General features: G+C 43.7%; 1 protein-coding gene across 1 annotated transcript in view; it reads right to left on the reverse strand.

Moving 5' to 3' along the window:
• The window catches only part of PKHD1 (PKHD1 ciliary IPT domain containing fibrocystin/polyductin), a 246,991-nt gene that overhangs the window by 21,759 nt on the left and 206,889 nt on the right, over positions 1 to 18,343 (reverse strand). The window contains exons 60-62 of the mRNA XM_048935320.1: positions 6,629 to 6,755; positions 5,663 to 5,750; positions 1,309 to 1,416 (exon numbers count right to left, since the gene is read on the reverse strand). Of these exons, the coding sequence (XP_048791277.1) occupies positions 1,309 to 1,416; positions 5,663 to 5,750; positions 6,629 to 6,755 (323 nt within the window). The remainder of the gene's footprint in view (positions 1 to 1,308; positions 1,417 to 5,662; positions 5,751 to 6,628; positions 6,756 to 18,343) is intronic.

Here is an 18,343-nt window from a genome sequence, read left to right on the forward strand (position 1 = left end):
CCTACTGTTTGTTTAATGTTTGTTTGTTTATCTCAAACAATAAGCAAATATCTTCAGGAGGGGTTCGGTAGTATTAAAAGCCTTTTTATTGACTGCAGCGTGGTTCCCAATTACAAATGAGCAAAGGGGGTTGCTTGTTTGCTGTGTACTTCTAGTGCATATTAAGCATTCAGTGCTCTGATTTGCACAGGTCATACCTACATGGATGCACTAGCTGTCTTTATTCACAGCTTTAAACATCTCATTGCAACACTGACTAACTTGTTGTTTCATAAGAGATCTACATTTGACCTCTGCTCAGTGGAAAGACTTTGTGACTCCTGTGTAGTAGCTTTTAAAACACATTTCTTTAAGCCACACTTCCCACGAAAGAGTCAGACCCTGTTAGGTGCTGATTTTCCATCTGCTCTCCCTGAAGTGAAGGCAATGGGAGCTGTGGGTGTTCAGCTGCATCCACCCTCGCACAGACAGATGTTCCTCCTCTAGAGGCTCACCTCTAGTGTTTCCTGCACCTTCATTTTCCCTTTGCAAACACATAGGGAATATTTGATGTTGAGCAGTCATTTGTGATTAAGAGGAGCAAAGGTTTCTCATTGAACATAAAACAATAATAATTAAAAAACATATTTAGGTTTAAATCCAGGGTAGGAAAGGATTTCTTGGGTTATAAATCCATGCTATTGTATGTGCTGTGTTATACATTAATAGCTATAAGTGTATCAAGCTCCACCCAAAAGCAATTGATGTTCTGCTCACAATATTTCTTATCTATTAAGATACAATGTTCAGGAAAAAAAAGAAAAAGAAAAACAAAGAAAAAAAAAGCACTCTAAATCTCTAAATGTACATAATATTCTAACTTTTTAGCTTAGATATTTTTCATTAGCCCATTCCACCTGGTCACATCACCTGTCTGATATATCTGCCCTCTCTGTCTTTTCCAGTTTAACCAAGCCACACTATCTTGGAGTTTTCTCATTAAAAAAATCTCTTTCTTCCCTTCATTCTTCACACCTCCTCCATTTTGAGAGGATTTCTGGATATGGGTAAAGAAAATGATCTCCAGTCTTTCAAAGGAGTACTCATCAGGGCTTTGTGCAGCTGCACAAACAGCACCTCACCTCTCTTGGAACTACTTCTGTCCTTCCCTCCTATGCTTCTTTCTACCTGATAGGCATCAGGTTATATTTATATACATTCACACATAATAATAGAAGAGAAACTTTACACGTCTTGCAACTCTCTTTATAAACTCAGTGTTTTGGTCACATTTACCAAATCAAACAAGACGCCAAAAGTGGGTCTTACCTGGTGGTGATGTGACAGTGAACACGAGGTTCCAGTTGGTGCCTGAGCTGGAGACAGCCAGATTGGAAAAGCTTGCACATCCACCTATCACCTGTACTTCAGTGAGCCCTGCAGAACCATTTAAAAAACAAATTGCCATCAGCAGCTTCCAGATAAGCATGACTCAAGTGCTTCAAAAAAAAAAGGAGCAACAGAATCTTTAGCAGGGTCTGTTGTGACTGGACATGGGAAATGGTTTCAAGCAAAAAGAGGGGACTTAGTCTGGATATAAGGAAGAAGTTGTTTTCAATAAAGGTGGCGAGGCACTGGCACGGGTTGCATAGAGAGGTGGTGGTGCCCCATCCCTGCAGACAGCCAAGGTCAGGCTGGATGGGCTCTGAGCACTGATGGAGCTGTGGGTGTCCCTGTTCATGGCAGGGAGTGTCTGTCCTCCTGTCCTACTGATAAAGCACTCTGAACTTTCTCCAGTCTTGCCAGAAGCTGTGAGAGGGATTTGGCCATGAAGAATGTCTATGGTGATGACCCTGTGATCACGCATGAGAGATTTTCAGTTGGAAAATTAGCATGGGGAGCATGAAAATGAAACCTAGGAGAGACATTCGCCATCACTTTACCTCTTGTTCTAAGCTGTAAGGAAATGTTTTCTGATCCAGCCTTTACATGTGCTATGGTTTCTATTTTTGTAGTCTCATTTTAAAATTTGTAATTTACTTTGCAACAGGATCTCCATTTTATTGTGTGTATTTTTGAGTACTGGCCAAGTATTGGCCCTTGAGCAATGTTGACCGGGTCTGGGCTTCATTCAGACTCTTGGAATGAAAAGGCTAAAATCTGAAAGACTGACAAATTCCAAAATGTTAGTTCAGGTGGGGGCGAGAAGTCAGAAATTCCTTTGGATGCTGGAGTTGATCCAGTGATCACAAACACAGACTTTCTCCTGCTTGGAGACAACACGTAGTCACCACTTGCTTTACGAAGCAGGTGGTTTGACATTTTATTGCAGTTGAGAAATACAGGTGAAGGTGCATTAAGACTGAATGTGAGGAGCATGTTTATATTCTTCCATCCAAATACCCTGAGTAGTGAAGAAAGTGGGCAAGCAGAAAACTGTGAGACACTTTATAATCAGACATCCATGGCAATGCTCAGCAGGTGGGGAACAGGGCTTTTGACTGTAAGAATTTATCTCATAACAACATATATCTTACAGCTGGGATGAGCTCATCCCAGCTTGGATTTTTCTGCTGTACTTTTATTAATGATCTAATGACATAAGTTTGTGAAATGTCATTGAAGCTATCAATATATGCAATCATCTTTACATTCCAGCTATATGTAAAGACTCGTATAGAGATGTCCAGTACTCCTTCAGATCCTTGCTTCTCAAATGCGCTCACACAATCTTAGCAAGCACAAAGAAAATAAATGGTATTTATTTCACACATGCCTACAAACAGGAGACTGACCTAAAGAGGTAGTCTGTATTTGTGACTGTAGCATTATGCTCTCCACCCTGACCTGCACCTTCAAGAGTAAAGGAAGAAGGCAAGATCTTCTGTCTCTGTTAGACATGTAAGTTAGCACTAAAGCATCTCTACTGGTGGACTGCAAGGTAATCCCAGGGAAACAATTTCTGCAGTCTCTGCCACTATCCATGTGGCCAAGAAGGCCAATGGCATCCTGGCTTGGATCAGCAGTAGTGCAGCCAGCAGGAGAACGAGGTGTTTGCTCCCCTGTACTCAGCTCTGGTGAGGCTGCACCTCAAGTGCTGTGATCAGGTTTGGGCCCCTCACTACAAGAAAGATATTGAGGCACTGGAACTTGTCCAGAGAAGGGCACGGAGCTGTGAGGGATCTGGAGCACAAGTGTTATGGGGAGTGGCTGCAGGAACTGGGATGGGTCAATCTGGAGCAGAGGGGGCTCACAGGAGGCCTCATCACTCCCTACAATGCCACGAAAGGAGGTTGTGATGAGTTAGGGGTCAGCCTCTGCTTCTGGGTAACAGAGAGAGGACGAGAGGTGTCAGCCTCAAGTTGTGCCAGGGGAGGATCAGGTTGGATGTTAGGAAACACTTCTCAGAGCACTGATGCAGTGGCACAGCTGCCCAGGGAGGTGGTGGGGTCACCATCCCCAAGGGTGATCCAGAAAAGGGTAGATGTGGCACTGAGAGACAGTTAGTGGTCATGGTGAGGGTGGGCTGGGGTTGCACTTCATGATTTAGAGATCTTTCCCAACCTTAATGACTCTACAATTCTATAATTGTAGAATCTATAATCTATGCTGCACTGAGATTTCTTCTTGCTGCGCTGACTTCTGAACCACAGCCAGCAACTGCTAGAGAGGGGGTTTCAAGCAGAAGCATGCTACATGCTATATATGACTTTCTTTATGCTAGTATCTGTCTTGACTACCACAATTTCTCTCATCTCTGATACCATAACACCACTGTTACAGTGGGTCCTGTCAGCTGCATCCAAAGACTTGATAACTGCCATTTCTTGTCTGCACTGAAGCCTGGAGTACTGTACTGTACTCCTCAACATAGACTATCTGCTTTCAGGCACATATGCTTCAAAGCTCAGAATATTATAGATATATATGTGAGTCTTCACAAAGATCTCTCAGGCAAGCTGGTATTTAACGCAGAAGCAAGCTAATTTGGTGCTAAACTACTTTCCATGAGGCAGTTTGGCTGCTGTCAGATGAAGCAGCCTCAGTGTGCTAGACAGGACCCATTTCGATTAAATGCTGCTTTCATATGCTTCAAAAGACGAGTACAATAAGGACGTTTGTCAAAGGAAAAACTGCAGCACACTATTACATGCGGAACATCTGTACTGCGCAGTTCATTCTTTGCTGGAGTTTATTGACTATTAATTTGATGCATGTATCTTTTAAAGAATGGGAATTGCATTTCTCTGCAGTGACTTCTCTTTCTTTTTTATTTCTTTCTTTCATGCTGTCTTGCATTTCTTCTCTTTTCCTCCCTCCTTCCCTCCTTCCCTCCTTCCCTCCTTCCCTCCTTCCCTTCCCTTCCCTTCCCTTCCCTTCCCTTCCCTTCCCTTCCCTTCCCTTCCCTTCCCTTCCCTTCCCTTCCCTTCCCTTCCCTTCCCTTCCCTTCCCTTCCCTTCCCTTCCCTTCCCTTCCCTTCCCTTCCCTTCCCTTCCCTTCCCTTCCCTTCCCTTCCCTTCCCTTCCCTTCCCTTCCCTTCCCTTCCCTTCCCTTCCCTTCCCTTCCCTTCCCTTCCCTTCCCTTCCCTCCCTCCCTTCCTTCCTTCCTTTCTTCCTTTCTTCCTCCCTCCCTCCCTCCCTCCCTCCCTCCCTCCCTCCCTCCCTCCCTCCCTGTTGGTCAGTAGCTAACTCAACATTCACATTTAGATTAGTCCAGATTCCCTAAGAAGGCATGAAAAGCATCAGAAAAGGCTAAAGGATTTTCCATCCTGAAAACCCAGAACTTTTGACAAGGTAGGAGAGCTATTTCTAATTAACAAAAACATGAACTGGGCCCAAAGGGTTAGAACTCTGATCTATGGCATGAGAAACACTTATCTTCTCCAAATGTTAATTTTTAAATCAAAGTTAACACATATATGTCCTTATTATTACAAACAATTCCTTACTGATATTAGGAAGATTCAGTATTCAGCATGCACACCGTTTGCTTACATTTAAAGGTTTCAGCAATTAACATTATGATGCTTTATAATCGATTTCATTTCCATTTTCTAGTTTACAAGCATATGATCATCCACAGGTTTTCGGTTCAGCACTGTTCTTGAACAAGGATCTATATCTGAGCGTGTTCATAGTCTCAATAACCTCAAGGGAAATACTCACATGCTTAGAGTTAATCATGAGTTCAGGTCTTTTGATAAATGAGGACCAGAAGGGAAACATTTAAATCCCTCATGAAAAACATTTTCACATTGAAGTATGCTAATTAAAAACAATAGGCAGTTGTTTCTGTCTGTACTTGGCCTGAACATTTTCTAGGACAAACAGATTGTCGTTGACTCTGAGGAAATTACCCTAATTAACATTAGCTGAAAATCAGGTATTGGGATTTCTAATTCTCCATTCGTTCATTTTTTTGATCTAAGTTACATCTTTTCAAGATAAACTATTGGATTCACTCCCTTTAAGTTGCCCGAGTACAAAAACACTTTGTATAGAGACACAACCTGGAAATCCATACAACCTCTTCCAATTCAACATTCTGTTAGGTTTTTTTTTTTATCATTGAGGCTAACTTTCAAACCCAATCCTCTTCTGTGAAGATTTCACCATAAATTCATCAGCATCACTTCCCATAATTGCTTTGCTATAATTCCTGCCATAAGAAAACACTTCCAAACCTTTTAGCACAGCCTCAGAGGAGCCCTTGAGGTGAGCTGAAACAACCCAGGGTTCTGAGGGAGGCCCCAGTGTGTCAATTCTTCGACCCTGGGAAGAAAAACAAAACAGAAGAATTAAGCTAAGTAGATAACTTTGACATAATCATGGCTTCTAAGTTCATTCTAATAGTAGAAAACTCCTGCTACAGCAGCTGCAGGCTGAGCAGCATATTGCACAGCCCAAAGCATAAGATGAGTATGTGTAGAGGACTGAAGACAAACAGAAAGAAGCTGAAGTCTCATGGCCTAACAGTTGTAAAACAGGTCTCATGTTGAATGGATATCCAGAGCCAGCTTTACTGTAAAAGAGTAGCAATTTACCAACAACGAAGGACTCACTGGGCCTAGTCTACTGCTTCCAAGACTTGTGTTGGTACCTCTGGCATGGCTGTGCTGCATCACATAAACGGCCAAGCATGTTCTAGATATGCTGACCTCCACAAAGCACTGCTCTGCATTGTGCAGACTTGCTTGGCCAGACCAGGAGGCACCATCAGACATTCTCTGTGATCACAGAATCATTGAATCGCTAGGGTTTGAAGAGATCATGAAGGAGGTAAACCACCCTTCAATGGACAGGGACACCTACAGCTCCATTAGATGCTCAGAGCCCAATCCAGGTGAGAATGTCAGTCTTCATAATTGTTTTGAAGGTCTCTCATTCCTCAAAGATATCCTCTGAGCACCAGCACGTCAGAAAACTGCACATGACTGATTCTACAACACAGATCTAACACTCACAGGAAAAAGCTGAGAAAGACATCTCACAATAGCAATGGCTGCTATTTATGCAATCCTTTGTCATATGTATTTGTACAGCTATTCTACGCTGTACTTCAGTCAATATCATAGCTTCTGGATTGCTTGGAAATGTCAAAATCATACAGTATGAATAAAAATGTCCACTCACAAAGGGGCAAATCCTACCTTCTTATCCAGGAAAACGATTTGTGGCTGTACAGGAAGCTGCTTTTCAGTTTCTCCATCTGAAGGCTGCACGTGAACAGAGATGCTATAGGGCCTCACATACAAACAAGTTCCTAGGTGCTGTCTGCTTCCATTTTGTTTCACATGCAGAAGTAAACAAAGAAATAAATAAATCAGAAAATTGCTGCTGTTTATACCTAAAGCTAATCCAAGAGGTAATTAACAGAGCTATGGCACTTTTTGTTCACAGAATGTTTTACTGTGCTCTCTGCATAGAAAAGTCCATAAACCAGGTTGTTCAAAGTCCCATCCAGTCAAAGCCAGGCTGGATGGGGCTGTGAGCAACGTGGTCTAGAGGGAGGTGTCCCTGCCTACAGCAGGGGGTTGGAACTGGATGATCTTAAGGGTCCCTTCCAACCCCAAATATTCTATGATTCTATGAGTCAATATTCCATGTCTGTTGTGAGTAGTACTAAAAAATTACTGATTAACCTTATGGTGGCACTTCAATTCATCGGATGAGAGCAGCATGCATGGAACTGTGAAACAAGCACCATTTTGAAGAGACAACACCGAATTAATAAATGATCTCTTTGTTCCTATCCACAGTTTGCAGATGGAAAATTGAGAAATGTAAAAAAATAAATGGCTCTTCCCATGCAGTAGACAAGGAAATTATGAATCGAGAACTGTAATACCATGGCCCCCAAAATCTCTGTCCCATTGCACTGAGAATGATGCAGGCTGCAAATACTTCCTGTCCAGCAGAACCACTTCTAGAAAGTATCTTTGAGCTCATCTAAAAAAAAATAATTCAGTTCTTTTATACAAGCACAGCACTTACAGTGCTTTAATGCATTTCTGCATCCCATAATTCCTGCACTACTTTTCATTATCTGTGAAGTCTGTGTACCTATATACAGCAGTATACAGACACCCCATTGAAAGACATCAGTTTTTCAAGACTTGAAATTCAGCTTAGAGAATCCCAGGAGAGGGCTTTTGCATTTGAATACAGAATCAACATTTTATTCTGAGCCTACATCATTTCGTTCCTTCTCTCGGTGCTTTGTGTCATTTAGTATCTCTTTTACATATATATGTGTATATGTGTATATACTTCTAATCTGCAATTGCCATGAAGCGACTGGGGGCTTCATATTGTCTGAAATGAAAGGAAGAAAGGCATTCATTCATCTCGAGAGCTTGCTGGAAGGTGTTTACAAACAGAAGATATATGGAATATCAGTTTCCTTAGGTTTAACTCAGGGTTTGATTTTTGAGGGGGGTGTTACTATGCATCACAAAGCAGAAACTGCTTATCTTGCAGCTGAAGAAAAATACTGGCCTGAAAAATGGACACTGGAAGACCAAATAAAATCACAGAATCACCAACGCTGGAAAAGACCTCCAAGATCATCCAGTCCAACCATCCACCGACCACTAATATTCTCCCACTAAACCATTACCTTAGCAGCAGGTCTGTATGGCTCCTGAACATCTCCAGGAATCACCATTCACTCCACCACCTCCCTGAGCAGCCCTTCACAGTGCATTATCACTGAATATTTTCTAATATCTAATATATTCATACCTAAGATATCTAATATCTAAGACATTTTTCCAAATATCCATCCTGAGCCTCCTCTGGAGCAACTTGAGGCCATTCCCTCTCATCCTAGCTATTAAAGCTTTAATGACACCTGAAGTCTCAAGAACTGACTCAATGATTTAAAAAAAGAAAACATTCGGCTTGGCTCTTTTTCTTCTTTTTTTTTCAGTGTGGGAACTTCAGAAGGGCGATGATACATAGGAAATCCATGTCAATGGCACCAAGGCATTCACCTGTGCTCTTTTCTACCTCCTTCATTAATGAGGATTCAGCATTTTAACTTAAACCCACTTCAGGCACAATACACCAAGTCACTCCTGACATGGTGGAGTTCAGCAACTTCTGTGAGCTCTCTGCTTCCAACTGAGTCCAGATAACTTTAAGTGAATCTTGACATGGCTTCTTAAGCAAGAAAAAAAACAAAACAAAACAAAACAAAACAACAAATCAACAAATCAACAAACAAAAAAAAACATTGTGTTTCTCTCCCATTTCTTTAAAACTGCCAAAAAGCAGGAAAAAGGCTGGAATGAAATGCCTGAACTCCGCACTCTAGGCTCTACATGGGAAAATGGTGTTTGTGTTGCACGTAAAGGAAGCCTGCTGCAAGGAAGTAGGAAGTAGAAATTCCTGCTCCCCAAACAGAGCAAATGGAAAAAGAAAGGAGAAAAAAGAAAAAAGAAAAAAGAAAAGGGAAGGAAGGGAGGAAGGGAGGAAGGAAGGGAGGAAGGAAGAGAGGAAGGAAGAGAGGAAGGAAGGAAGGAAGGAAGGAAGGAAGGAAGGAAGGAAGGAAGGAAGGAAGGAAGGAAGGAAGGAAGGAAGGAAGGAAGGAAGGAAGGAAGGAAGGAAGGAAGGAAGGAAGGAAGGAAGGAAGGAAGGAAGGAAGGAAGGAAGGAAGGAAGGAAGGAAGGAAGGAAGGAAGGAAGGGAGGGAGGGAGGGAGGGAGGGAGGGAGGGAGGGAGGGAGGGAGGGAGGGAGGGAGGGAGGGAGGGAGGGAGGGAGGGAGGGAGGGAGGGACGAAGATGCAAAAAGAACCCAATCATAACAACAACAAAAAAAAGGCACAAAAGTAACACACAGACATGGTTAAGAACTGGTGCTTGTTTGCAGGTGATGTGAATCCAGCTAGCACAGCATAGACCACGGCATTTGTATTCCACATGGCCCAATGTTATTCCTGCTGTGAGGGAGCCCCTGCCTCAGGGTGCAGCCCTATGTGCAGCTAGTCACTCTCCCGTGTTCGGGTATTGGTGTGGAAGACCAGAGCATCCTGCTGCTTCCCTGTTGATTTCTGCTGCTAGGAAAATAGGTTTGCTTGGCACAGCTCTGCCTCTGGGAGATGGGAAATTGCTGTGCCTCAGAAGGGCTGGAGCAAGGAAATCTGCCTTCCTCATGATGGACACGAAGAGCATGCTGTTTTGTCACCACCCTGAAGTCTCACTGGTAAGGAGCAGGCTGGTCTGAAATTCCCTGCTGACAGCACTTGACAGCAAGCAGCTCGGCTGCTCAGTGCCTTGCAGCTCTCCTAAAGGCAGCAAGCAAGCAGGCACTGCTCAAGATACATGGGTCAGCAGTAACCTCAGGGTCAGGCTCCTGAGCCTTCCACCATCAGGGCTGAGGTCTAATGAATATGCTGAGGCTCTGCAAGAAATCATAGGGGATCATAGAATCATTTGGGTGGGTAAAGACCTCTGTGATCACCAAGTCCAATTGTTCAGTAGCAAGGAAGTTAGAGATGTTACAAATTAGAGCATCTACTGCAGGTGTCAAGGCATGACAGACTGACAGCCCGTCACAGACTCTGGTCCTGGCAATAACAAAGCCTAAGACAACTCCCAGATGGTTTAGAAGCTAGCCAGAGACTTCTCCCCAGGCAGTTTGGTTGGGGCTACTCTGAAATGATGTGTGAAAGGATTTAATTTTAGGGACATGGGCTGATCCATATAATCTGAACTTGTTGACAGAGCATGCTCCCTTGCATATTTAATTTACTCATAAACACAGGCAATTTAATTAAACTATTGTCTGGATATGCCTGCAGTACTAGTAGCCTGGCATCAGTATGCACCTTTGAAAGTGGAAGGAGTTTGGGAAGAATTTTTGGTACTGATAACATCAAGATGCATCGCTTGGTAAAGCCAAGAGGTTTTTATTTTGTTCCTGAAAGGAGGTGGCAGGGCCAAGGAAGATGCTGCTATAGTGAAAAGGCACACAGTCTGAGGACTTCTATACAGCAAAGTAGGTGCAGATTCACTGGAATGGCTGTGAGTAGCTTTGCCTTTTGGAGAAGTGTCCTCTGTTGTCATATGATGATGAGGTTGGCCATACACGAAGTGCCTGGGCCCCTTCTGCTGGATGTTTCAGCAGATTCCCATGATTTCCCATGTCATAGACAAAAACAGAAGCAACAGTGGAAAGCGGGTTTCAGCTTTCCCTAATAAACAAGTAAACAAAGTTACACTGATCATGTCTATGAGGGTGGGGCTGTTGGGCAGAAAAGAACTCATGGTTGCTGATGTCTCCCTTGTTACACGTAGGTTGAGCCAGTAAGACCTAAATTCAAAAACCTGAGTCCCTAAATGCATGTGGAGACATAGCAATGGGGCTTGGCTTGGTGATGAACTGGAGTAAGAAACAAGTGAGCTATGCTCTGTGGGCAAGGCTGGGCAAGAGGAATATGCTTCCCTATCTAATCATTTGGAGGGCATTCATTTCTTGAAGCAAAGATGCCTTCATTACAAGCTGGATATTTTGTGGCAGTTGAAAGCATCAGATAAGTTGGTTAGACTGAACAAGTTCTGAAAAAGTGGCCCAGGAACATCCAGAAATGTCTCCCACATTAGGACAGCCTTCCTCCCTGCTCAGATAGCTTTCCTTTTCCACTTTATGATCCCAGTGACACCAAAGGCTGAAGGTGAGCAGCTGCCTGGTGGAGGCAACTGGCAGGGTCCTACAGGCTGGAGCAATGAGAAGTCATCCTAAAAAAAGAGGCAGGAGGACCCTACTGGGTCCACTCAAGGGTATGGTGGGATGAGAGGACCCTTCAGAACCAGTCCATCCAACAAAAGGGAAATACTCTCCAACTTCATAAGCAGCTTCCATTAATCGCTGGAGCTGAGTGGAAATACCTGTGCTCAGAACTCTATCCGCTCGTGGTGAGGAGCTAACCCAGGTCTCTTCCATAACACGCTCCCAAAGCTTTCTGTCAGAGGAATGTCTTTTATTGAATGTAAGCAGCATCATGCCGGAGGTCAGAGCTTCGCCGCTGCTGCATATCCCAAGGTAATATCACTTTAAGCTCCACATAAACTCTTAAACAGTTTCTATCCTAAAACCAGACCGTAGGTGGTACAGTTTTTTACGATATGTTATAATAGTGCAATAAATCTGTTAGCTTAAAATCGAATCTCCGTGGCCTTTTAGAGAAATCATCATTAAATGCAAGGCCCTGTTAATGATGCCATCCCAGTGAAATTGTTTAATCTGCTAGGGGGGTGAAAGGTCACCAAATGAATTTTTTATAATACATCAACTTGACACGCAATAGGGAAAACTGTAATAGATAAAAGCAAAGGAAAAGGGCACTGTCTTCTTCTGATAGGTCAATAGCAGCCAAGAGAGTCACTCATCCACTTTTCCTTCACTACCATGCTCCTTTTCCATTTAATATGGACACCCAATTAATACCTCAGCACCATAGACAACCTCATTTTAGGTGAATTATAGCAATTTCTTCCCCCTTCTCTGAAATGAAAGTGATCACAATACATCATAGCATTGTGCGAATTAACGTTAATTGATTCGAGTTACCAAGCATTGATGGGCCACTTCTATAATCTGGCCCTTATTGGGAGCTGGAAGGGATGGAGGGAAGATTAGATTGCACCATCCGTTGCTTTGACGACGGCAGTCACCTGACGGCTTGTTAGACAGTTGTACGCTTCTATTGCTGGCCCCAGTGGGGTCGTCAGTAAACTGGAGTGATGTCCAAACATCATTACACGCTGCTCCGATATTAAAGCAAAGGGATTAGCACCTTATTGCAAGCAACCTGGATTTGTCATTGTGCTGTCGTTATCCAATTTCCAGATGATAATGTGACTGTGGCCTGCGGGCGCGAGGTCCTACAGCCAAACTGAGGGCTGTATATATATATACCCATATCCATATATATATATATATGTACACACATCCCTACAAAGACACAGAAACCAAAGCCACTTAACCCTTTGCTCACCAGGCTCCTGCTAACAAAGCATGTGGAAGAATTTGTCTCCCTTTTCCATGCGATGTCAAGAGTATGATGTGACAGTGACACGGATTGACCTCAGAGCCAACACAGCTGTCACTCACTGTAATGTCACACCAGCCCAGCTCTACCAGTAGAGGCCTTAAACAAGTCAGAATGGGGACAGGATGGACCCCTCAGAGACTTAGCTGTGCTGTGCATTCACACCATGGAAATGATCAGAGGAGTAGATTTTAACACAGGCTCCATTAATGGTTAAGGGGGAAATCACATAGGTGTGTGATGTAAGCCAAGCAGCCAGCACAGAGTGCCTGATCTGGGATCAGGTCTCTTTCCAGTCCCTGAGAAAGCTGATGGGTATCCTCCTGGCTCTCAGGTGTACTCTTGAGCTGATCCCAACAGCTATAGCCTCTTGGAGAAAAGCAGAGAATCAGTGAACTGATTTGGACTGATCCCCTTTATTTTTAAAGGATTAAAAACCCTCAAAGATCCATATTGTTGCAGAGAATGTATGGCAATAAATCCCTTCTTCCTCTCACAGAGACCTGCCTCTTTGCTGACAGCGGTAGCACTCATTTTCCTGAGTCCTTCCCAACTTCACCTTTCCTCACCTCTGCTCTCCCTTCCCCCTTCCTCCTTCCTGCTCCCTTCTCAGAGGAGCTGATTGGTTTTTGGAAGTCCACAGCTGCCGCAAGCTGTGGTCTCCATCACAGCTACAGTGTGGGTAAAACTTGAATTCCAGTCTGATGAAAAACGGTTATTATCTGATTTGGAGTGGCAACATCAAGCCCCATGACTGCCGTCCAAAGGGATATTACAGGGATTCCTTTGAAAACTTCCAAGGGAAACACTGGTTTTACACAAGGATTGCATACAAAAGGACAGACTACTCTGACCCCATTTTCTTTTTCCCCAAGTCAAGCACTCAGTTTTATGGACAGACACCACTGTATCCAGCCGTTTTCTGTACTGTGCACTACAGGCAACCTGCACATAAATATGTCTGAAATAGGCAACTCCCATAGGGAACCTGCTCCAGCAGAGGTTGGACTTGCTGATCCCCTGAGATCCTTTCCAACCTCTATGGTTCTGTGATTCCATGGAGTGTACCTCTTGTTGGCAGATCCTTGAACTGCTGTTTACCAGTTTGAAAAGAGTTAGGAATTAAGAACAAAATGCTGAAATTCATCTTGATTCCTACAACGCAATACAATCATGACTTTTTATATGGTATAACACCGTTTATATGTGGTTAGCATCCACTTTAATCCCATTAGGCTTCTCATGCCATCACTCCTACAACAGCCCATTACAGAATCCCAGTCATCTGACTGGAAACCTTATAGGTTTCACAGTAAATTTATCCATGTGTTCCATAATTTAACTAGGTGGCTGAATAGAATCATAGAATCCTTACAGTTGGAAGGGACCTTTAAAAACCATCTAGCCTAACTCCCTGCAATGAACAGGGACATGCACTGTCATCGGGACCCACAACCTTGTGGATGTTCATGTTCCTCAGGTGGTCATAATCTTCACTTATAGTAGGAGGGACGTTGCTCCCCCAGCCCCATCCTACTAAAGCAAACATTTGAGGGTGTGGTGAGCAGTTATCAGAGATCGAGGCAAAAAAGTTGTTAAGTACTTCAGCCTTCTCCTTGTCTGTTATAACCATCTTGCCTGTGTCACTCACTAGGGTGGGCACACACTCCTGGACTTCCCCTTTCTGGTTGAGGCATCTGTAGAAGCCTTTCTTGTTCTTCTCAGCATCACAAGTTCAGTTCAAGCTGGGCCCTGGCTTTCCTGACCTCATCTCTATGTAGCCTGGCTGCTTCTTGATACTCTTCCCACAGTACGTGTCCCTGTTTCCACTGCCTGGGCATTCATTCTCTTCTCACTCTTCAGCTTGACCAGCAGGTCCCAGTTCAGCCACAGCTGTCTTCAGCTTCCTTTCCTAAGTAGCTTCGCTGGGGGATGGTGAGCTCTTGCACACTGAGGAAAGCTTCCAGCTAAGATAAGAGATGTTGGCCAAAAAGGGGGCTCAGCTATTTGTATTTGAGGAATGTTCCCAAGATATTTACAGCAAATTAACTTCATCTGAGTGCTCCAGATAAAGCCCTGATAGAGCCTCCAGTGCTGCAGCTCTGGGGTAAGGACTTTCAGCATCCTGCCTTGCCCACCCTGGGAGGGAAAATAGTATTCCCACACAAGTATAAGAAAGTTGTCAGTCCCCGCCCCTTTAACAGAATCACAGAATCACCAATGTTGGAGAAGACCTAAAAGATCATCCAGTCCAACTGTTCACCTATTCCCGATAGCTCCCACTAAACCATGTCCCTCAACACAACATCCAGTCTTTCCTTGAACACCCCCAGGCTCGGTGACTCCACCACCTCCCTGGGCTGGGAGCTTTCTTAGCTTTCTTAAAGCTCTGTGCAATTACACTCAACAGCCAGCCTAAAACCTGCACAAAGTTTGTTGCCAGGGTCAGGATGTGTCAGCATTAATGCAGTTTGCACCTCCAACACTGCCTGCTTGTGTGCACGCTGTGTGATAAGGCAGTGAGTGCTGACTTCTCCCTCAGTTCGCTGGATTGGTTCTGCTGTCTGAATGAGCAGTTCCTTGACAATTTGCTTCACTTTTACTGCTTGAGTCTCAATCAGTGTTAATTCCTTTATTGACATTATCTTTCATGTGCTACCCTAAACATAGCTCTTAATAAGGGAAGATTAATGCCTGCAAATTTCCGTATGCAACATGTTAAAGTTCCATCAGGCATCAGTGAGTTTCCTGCTCCACTTTGGGGATAGGGACTACATGGCATCTGGAACACTGTCTGGCTTTTGTATTTCTGATTCTGTATAAAGACACCCACAGAAATTTGCCCATATTTCTGTTGCTGTACTCTCTTGTACTTTAATATATATACTGATATGAGGAAAACTTTGCAAGAGAGAGATTCCTGTCTGTGAATACATTGCAGCAGATATTTAAACACAGATATATAATGAAGGAGAAAGTTATGTGATAACTGCAGGCAGTCTCTGCTGAGCAATGGCCTTTTTGTTGTTGGCTAGAAGCAAGAGGAGCTACAAGTCTGAAGCCACAGGAAGGCTGGCCCTGTGTGAGTGCAGCTTCTGTGAATATCTGAGATTTTGCTCAATCCCAACTGGATTTTGCATCACTCTGAGGTGAAAACATTTCTCTTTTCCTTCCACAGAAAAATGCATAGGTATACTTATCCTGACTTGTAATCCCAGACCCATTATCCTTGCCTGTGCTAGCATGTACTGCCTAAAGAGAGACAGATAGACAGTGGGGATATTACATGTCCCAACAGGAAAGCCCTGATTTCATTTCACGAGTTATCTGTGGCCTTATTGCATCAGAAATGTCAGCCATGAGTAATCCCAGAAAGGCTGTGACTGATGGGGAGCAATAAATAACGCAGCAGAGGAGCCCACACGGCTATGTGTGTGTAGGTGTGGAGCTGGTTCTCCCATTTGGTAGTTAGAATTCTCTTGAATATGCATCCCAGGTCTTTCCTTAGTGAGATGGTGAGTATGCAGCTGCAAGCTGGCCCTGCTCTTGTCCTTATAACAAAACACAGGGCTCTGCTTTGATCACTGCTGCTCAAAGAGCATGCCCAGATGGAAAGATAGGAACAGCTTCCCAAATGCCAACCAGTAGATCAATCTCCAGTGCAATGAAAATGTCATCTCTGCTTGAAAATATGTAGCTGAAAAGCTTCTTTCCTGGCACACAGAACAGGGTGATCCTCTCATCTAGGTGATCCCTGCTTAAGTCCCACAATGACAAGAGGTGATGGCCTCAAATGGTGCCAGAGGACTGTCAGCTTGGATAACAGGAAACATTTCTTCTCCAAAAGAGCAGTGAAACAGTGGCACAGCTTTCCCAGAGAGGTGATGTGGTCACCATCCATGGAGGTGTTCAATGTGGCACTGAGGTTTGTGGGCAGTGAGCATGGTGGGAGTGGATTGGGGTTGGGCTTGGTGATCCTGAAGGTCTTTTCCAACCTCAATGATTTGATGATTCTATCTTATATAGTGTGTTTGGTAACCTATAGACTTCTAATAGCGTTCTGGTGACCTTATCCCAAAAAACTGCAGCTTGCTCCTGACTCGCATTGTAACTCACGTTGCTCTCCTTGTTGCTCCTTTTGATCTGATATCAGTAACAGACAGTGAATGAGAGATCATATGTCACACTCTACAACATGTCTTGTAATAGCATAGAGGGTAACATTTGCTACCACAGACTGGAAAGCTTCCTACAGATTTTGCTGCCACATTTTGTGGTGTCCTGCACCATAACAGAAGCACACTGTTGAAAATAGTGAAGCTGGATAAAAAAAAACATTGTGTATCTTCAAAGTTTGGCCTAGTTTATCTTGCAGATAACAATTTCCCACTTGTGCTAAAAATGGTACTACTTAGCAAACAAATCAAGTCAAAACAATGACTCTTATGTCCCCAGAGAAGCAAACCCTAATGAGGGTTCACCACTACTGTAAGCCACACTGTGCCTAGTGGAAAAGTTAAGCATGTGAATAGCACTTCCTACCACCAACAGACAGCAGGATGGTACTGGGGTCAGTGGTAGAAAGTTAGAGGATATGGTATTAATTAGAGAAAATAAGTCTTAGACAAATTCAATTTCTTTCTATTGTAGATGGAATATGCTTATACTTGGGTAAGGCTCAGTAGTGCACAACATCAAAAATAACATTATGCAATATCAAGAGCATACACAATAAGGTTGCCAGGCATCAAATCCCATGTCCCCTATTAAAAGCAGATGGGATATTACCTTTTTCATATTTCCCATCTGCTTTTAATACAGATTCAGGATCTGAAGCTGAAATATACTGCTGTCTGTTCCCCTCTCAGCCTTGCTCCTCTCAGCCCTCTCTGCAGATAAGGGCTGCCATCTGGGTTTGCAAATAGAGGCTGCAAGAAGGCTCAAAGGAGCAAGATGAGGACAGAGGAAGGAAGGACAGAAAGGACTGTTTGTGGCTGTGGAGGAGAAAATCACCTTCAGAGATTGAGCCTTGGCACAGAACATCAATAAAAAATTACTGCAGACAAAACTGACCTACAACTAGTTACCTGACAGAGCTCAAAAGGTAGTTCCCATTGGGAAATCATTCTCAAGTGCAGGGCTGTCCTGCACAGTTCTGTTAAAATTAGATGCAGGCCTGATGCTGTACCTACCCACACACATATGTGCATATATGTACCATAGAAATCACAGGATCATTGAGTTAGAAGGGACCTTTCCAATCCAATCTCTTGCTAAAGCATGTTCCCTACAGCAGGTTACAACTCCAGAGAAGGAGTCTCCACAACCTCTCTGGGCAGCCTATACCATTGCTGCCACTCTCACAGGGAAAAAACATTTTCCTCATGTTTGTATGGAACTTCCTATGTTCCAGTTTGTGTCTTTCTGTCACTGGGCATTGCTGAGAAGAGCCTGGCCCCATCCACCTGACATAATTTCCTCTTAGTGAATCCGTGTTGACTGATAACCTCTTTTTCTTCCACTTGCCAGGAGATAACATCCAAAATAAGCGCCTCCATCACATTCCCATAGGTGGAGCTGAGGCTGTAGGTGCCTGACTCCTCCTTCTTGACCTTTTTGAAGACTGGAGTGGCACTGGCTCTGCAGGCACATCTCCCATTCTCAATGACTTTTCAAAGATGATAAAGTGGGAAATCACTTCTGCCAGCTCCCTCAGTATTCATGGGTGCATCCCATCAGGATCCATGGATTTATTTGTGTTGATTTTGCCTAGATCATCTCTGACCACATCCTCCTTGACCAAGTGAAAATC

This window comes from Lagopus muta, chromosome 2, assembly GCF_023343835.1.
Source record: "Lagopus muta isolate bLagMut1 chromosome 2, bLagMut1 primary, whole genome shotgun sequence".
Lineage (NCBI taxonomy): Eukaryota > Metazoa > Chordata > Aves > Galliformes > Phasianidae > Lagopus > Lagopus muta.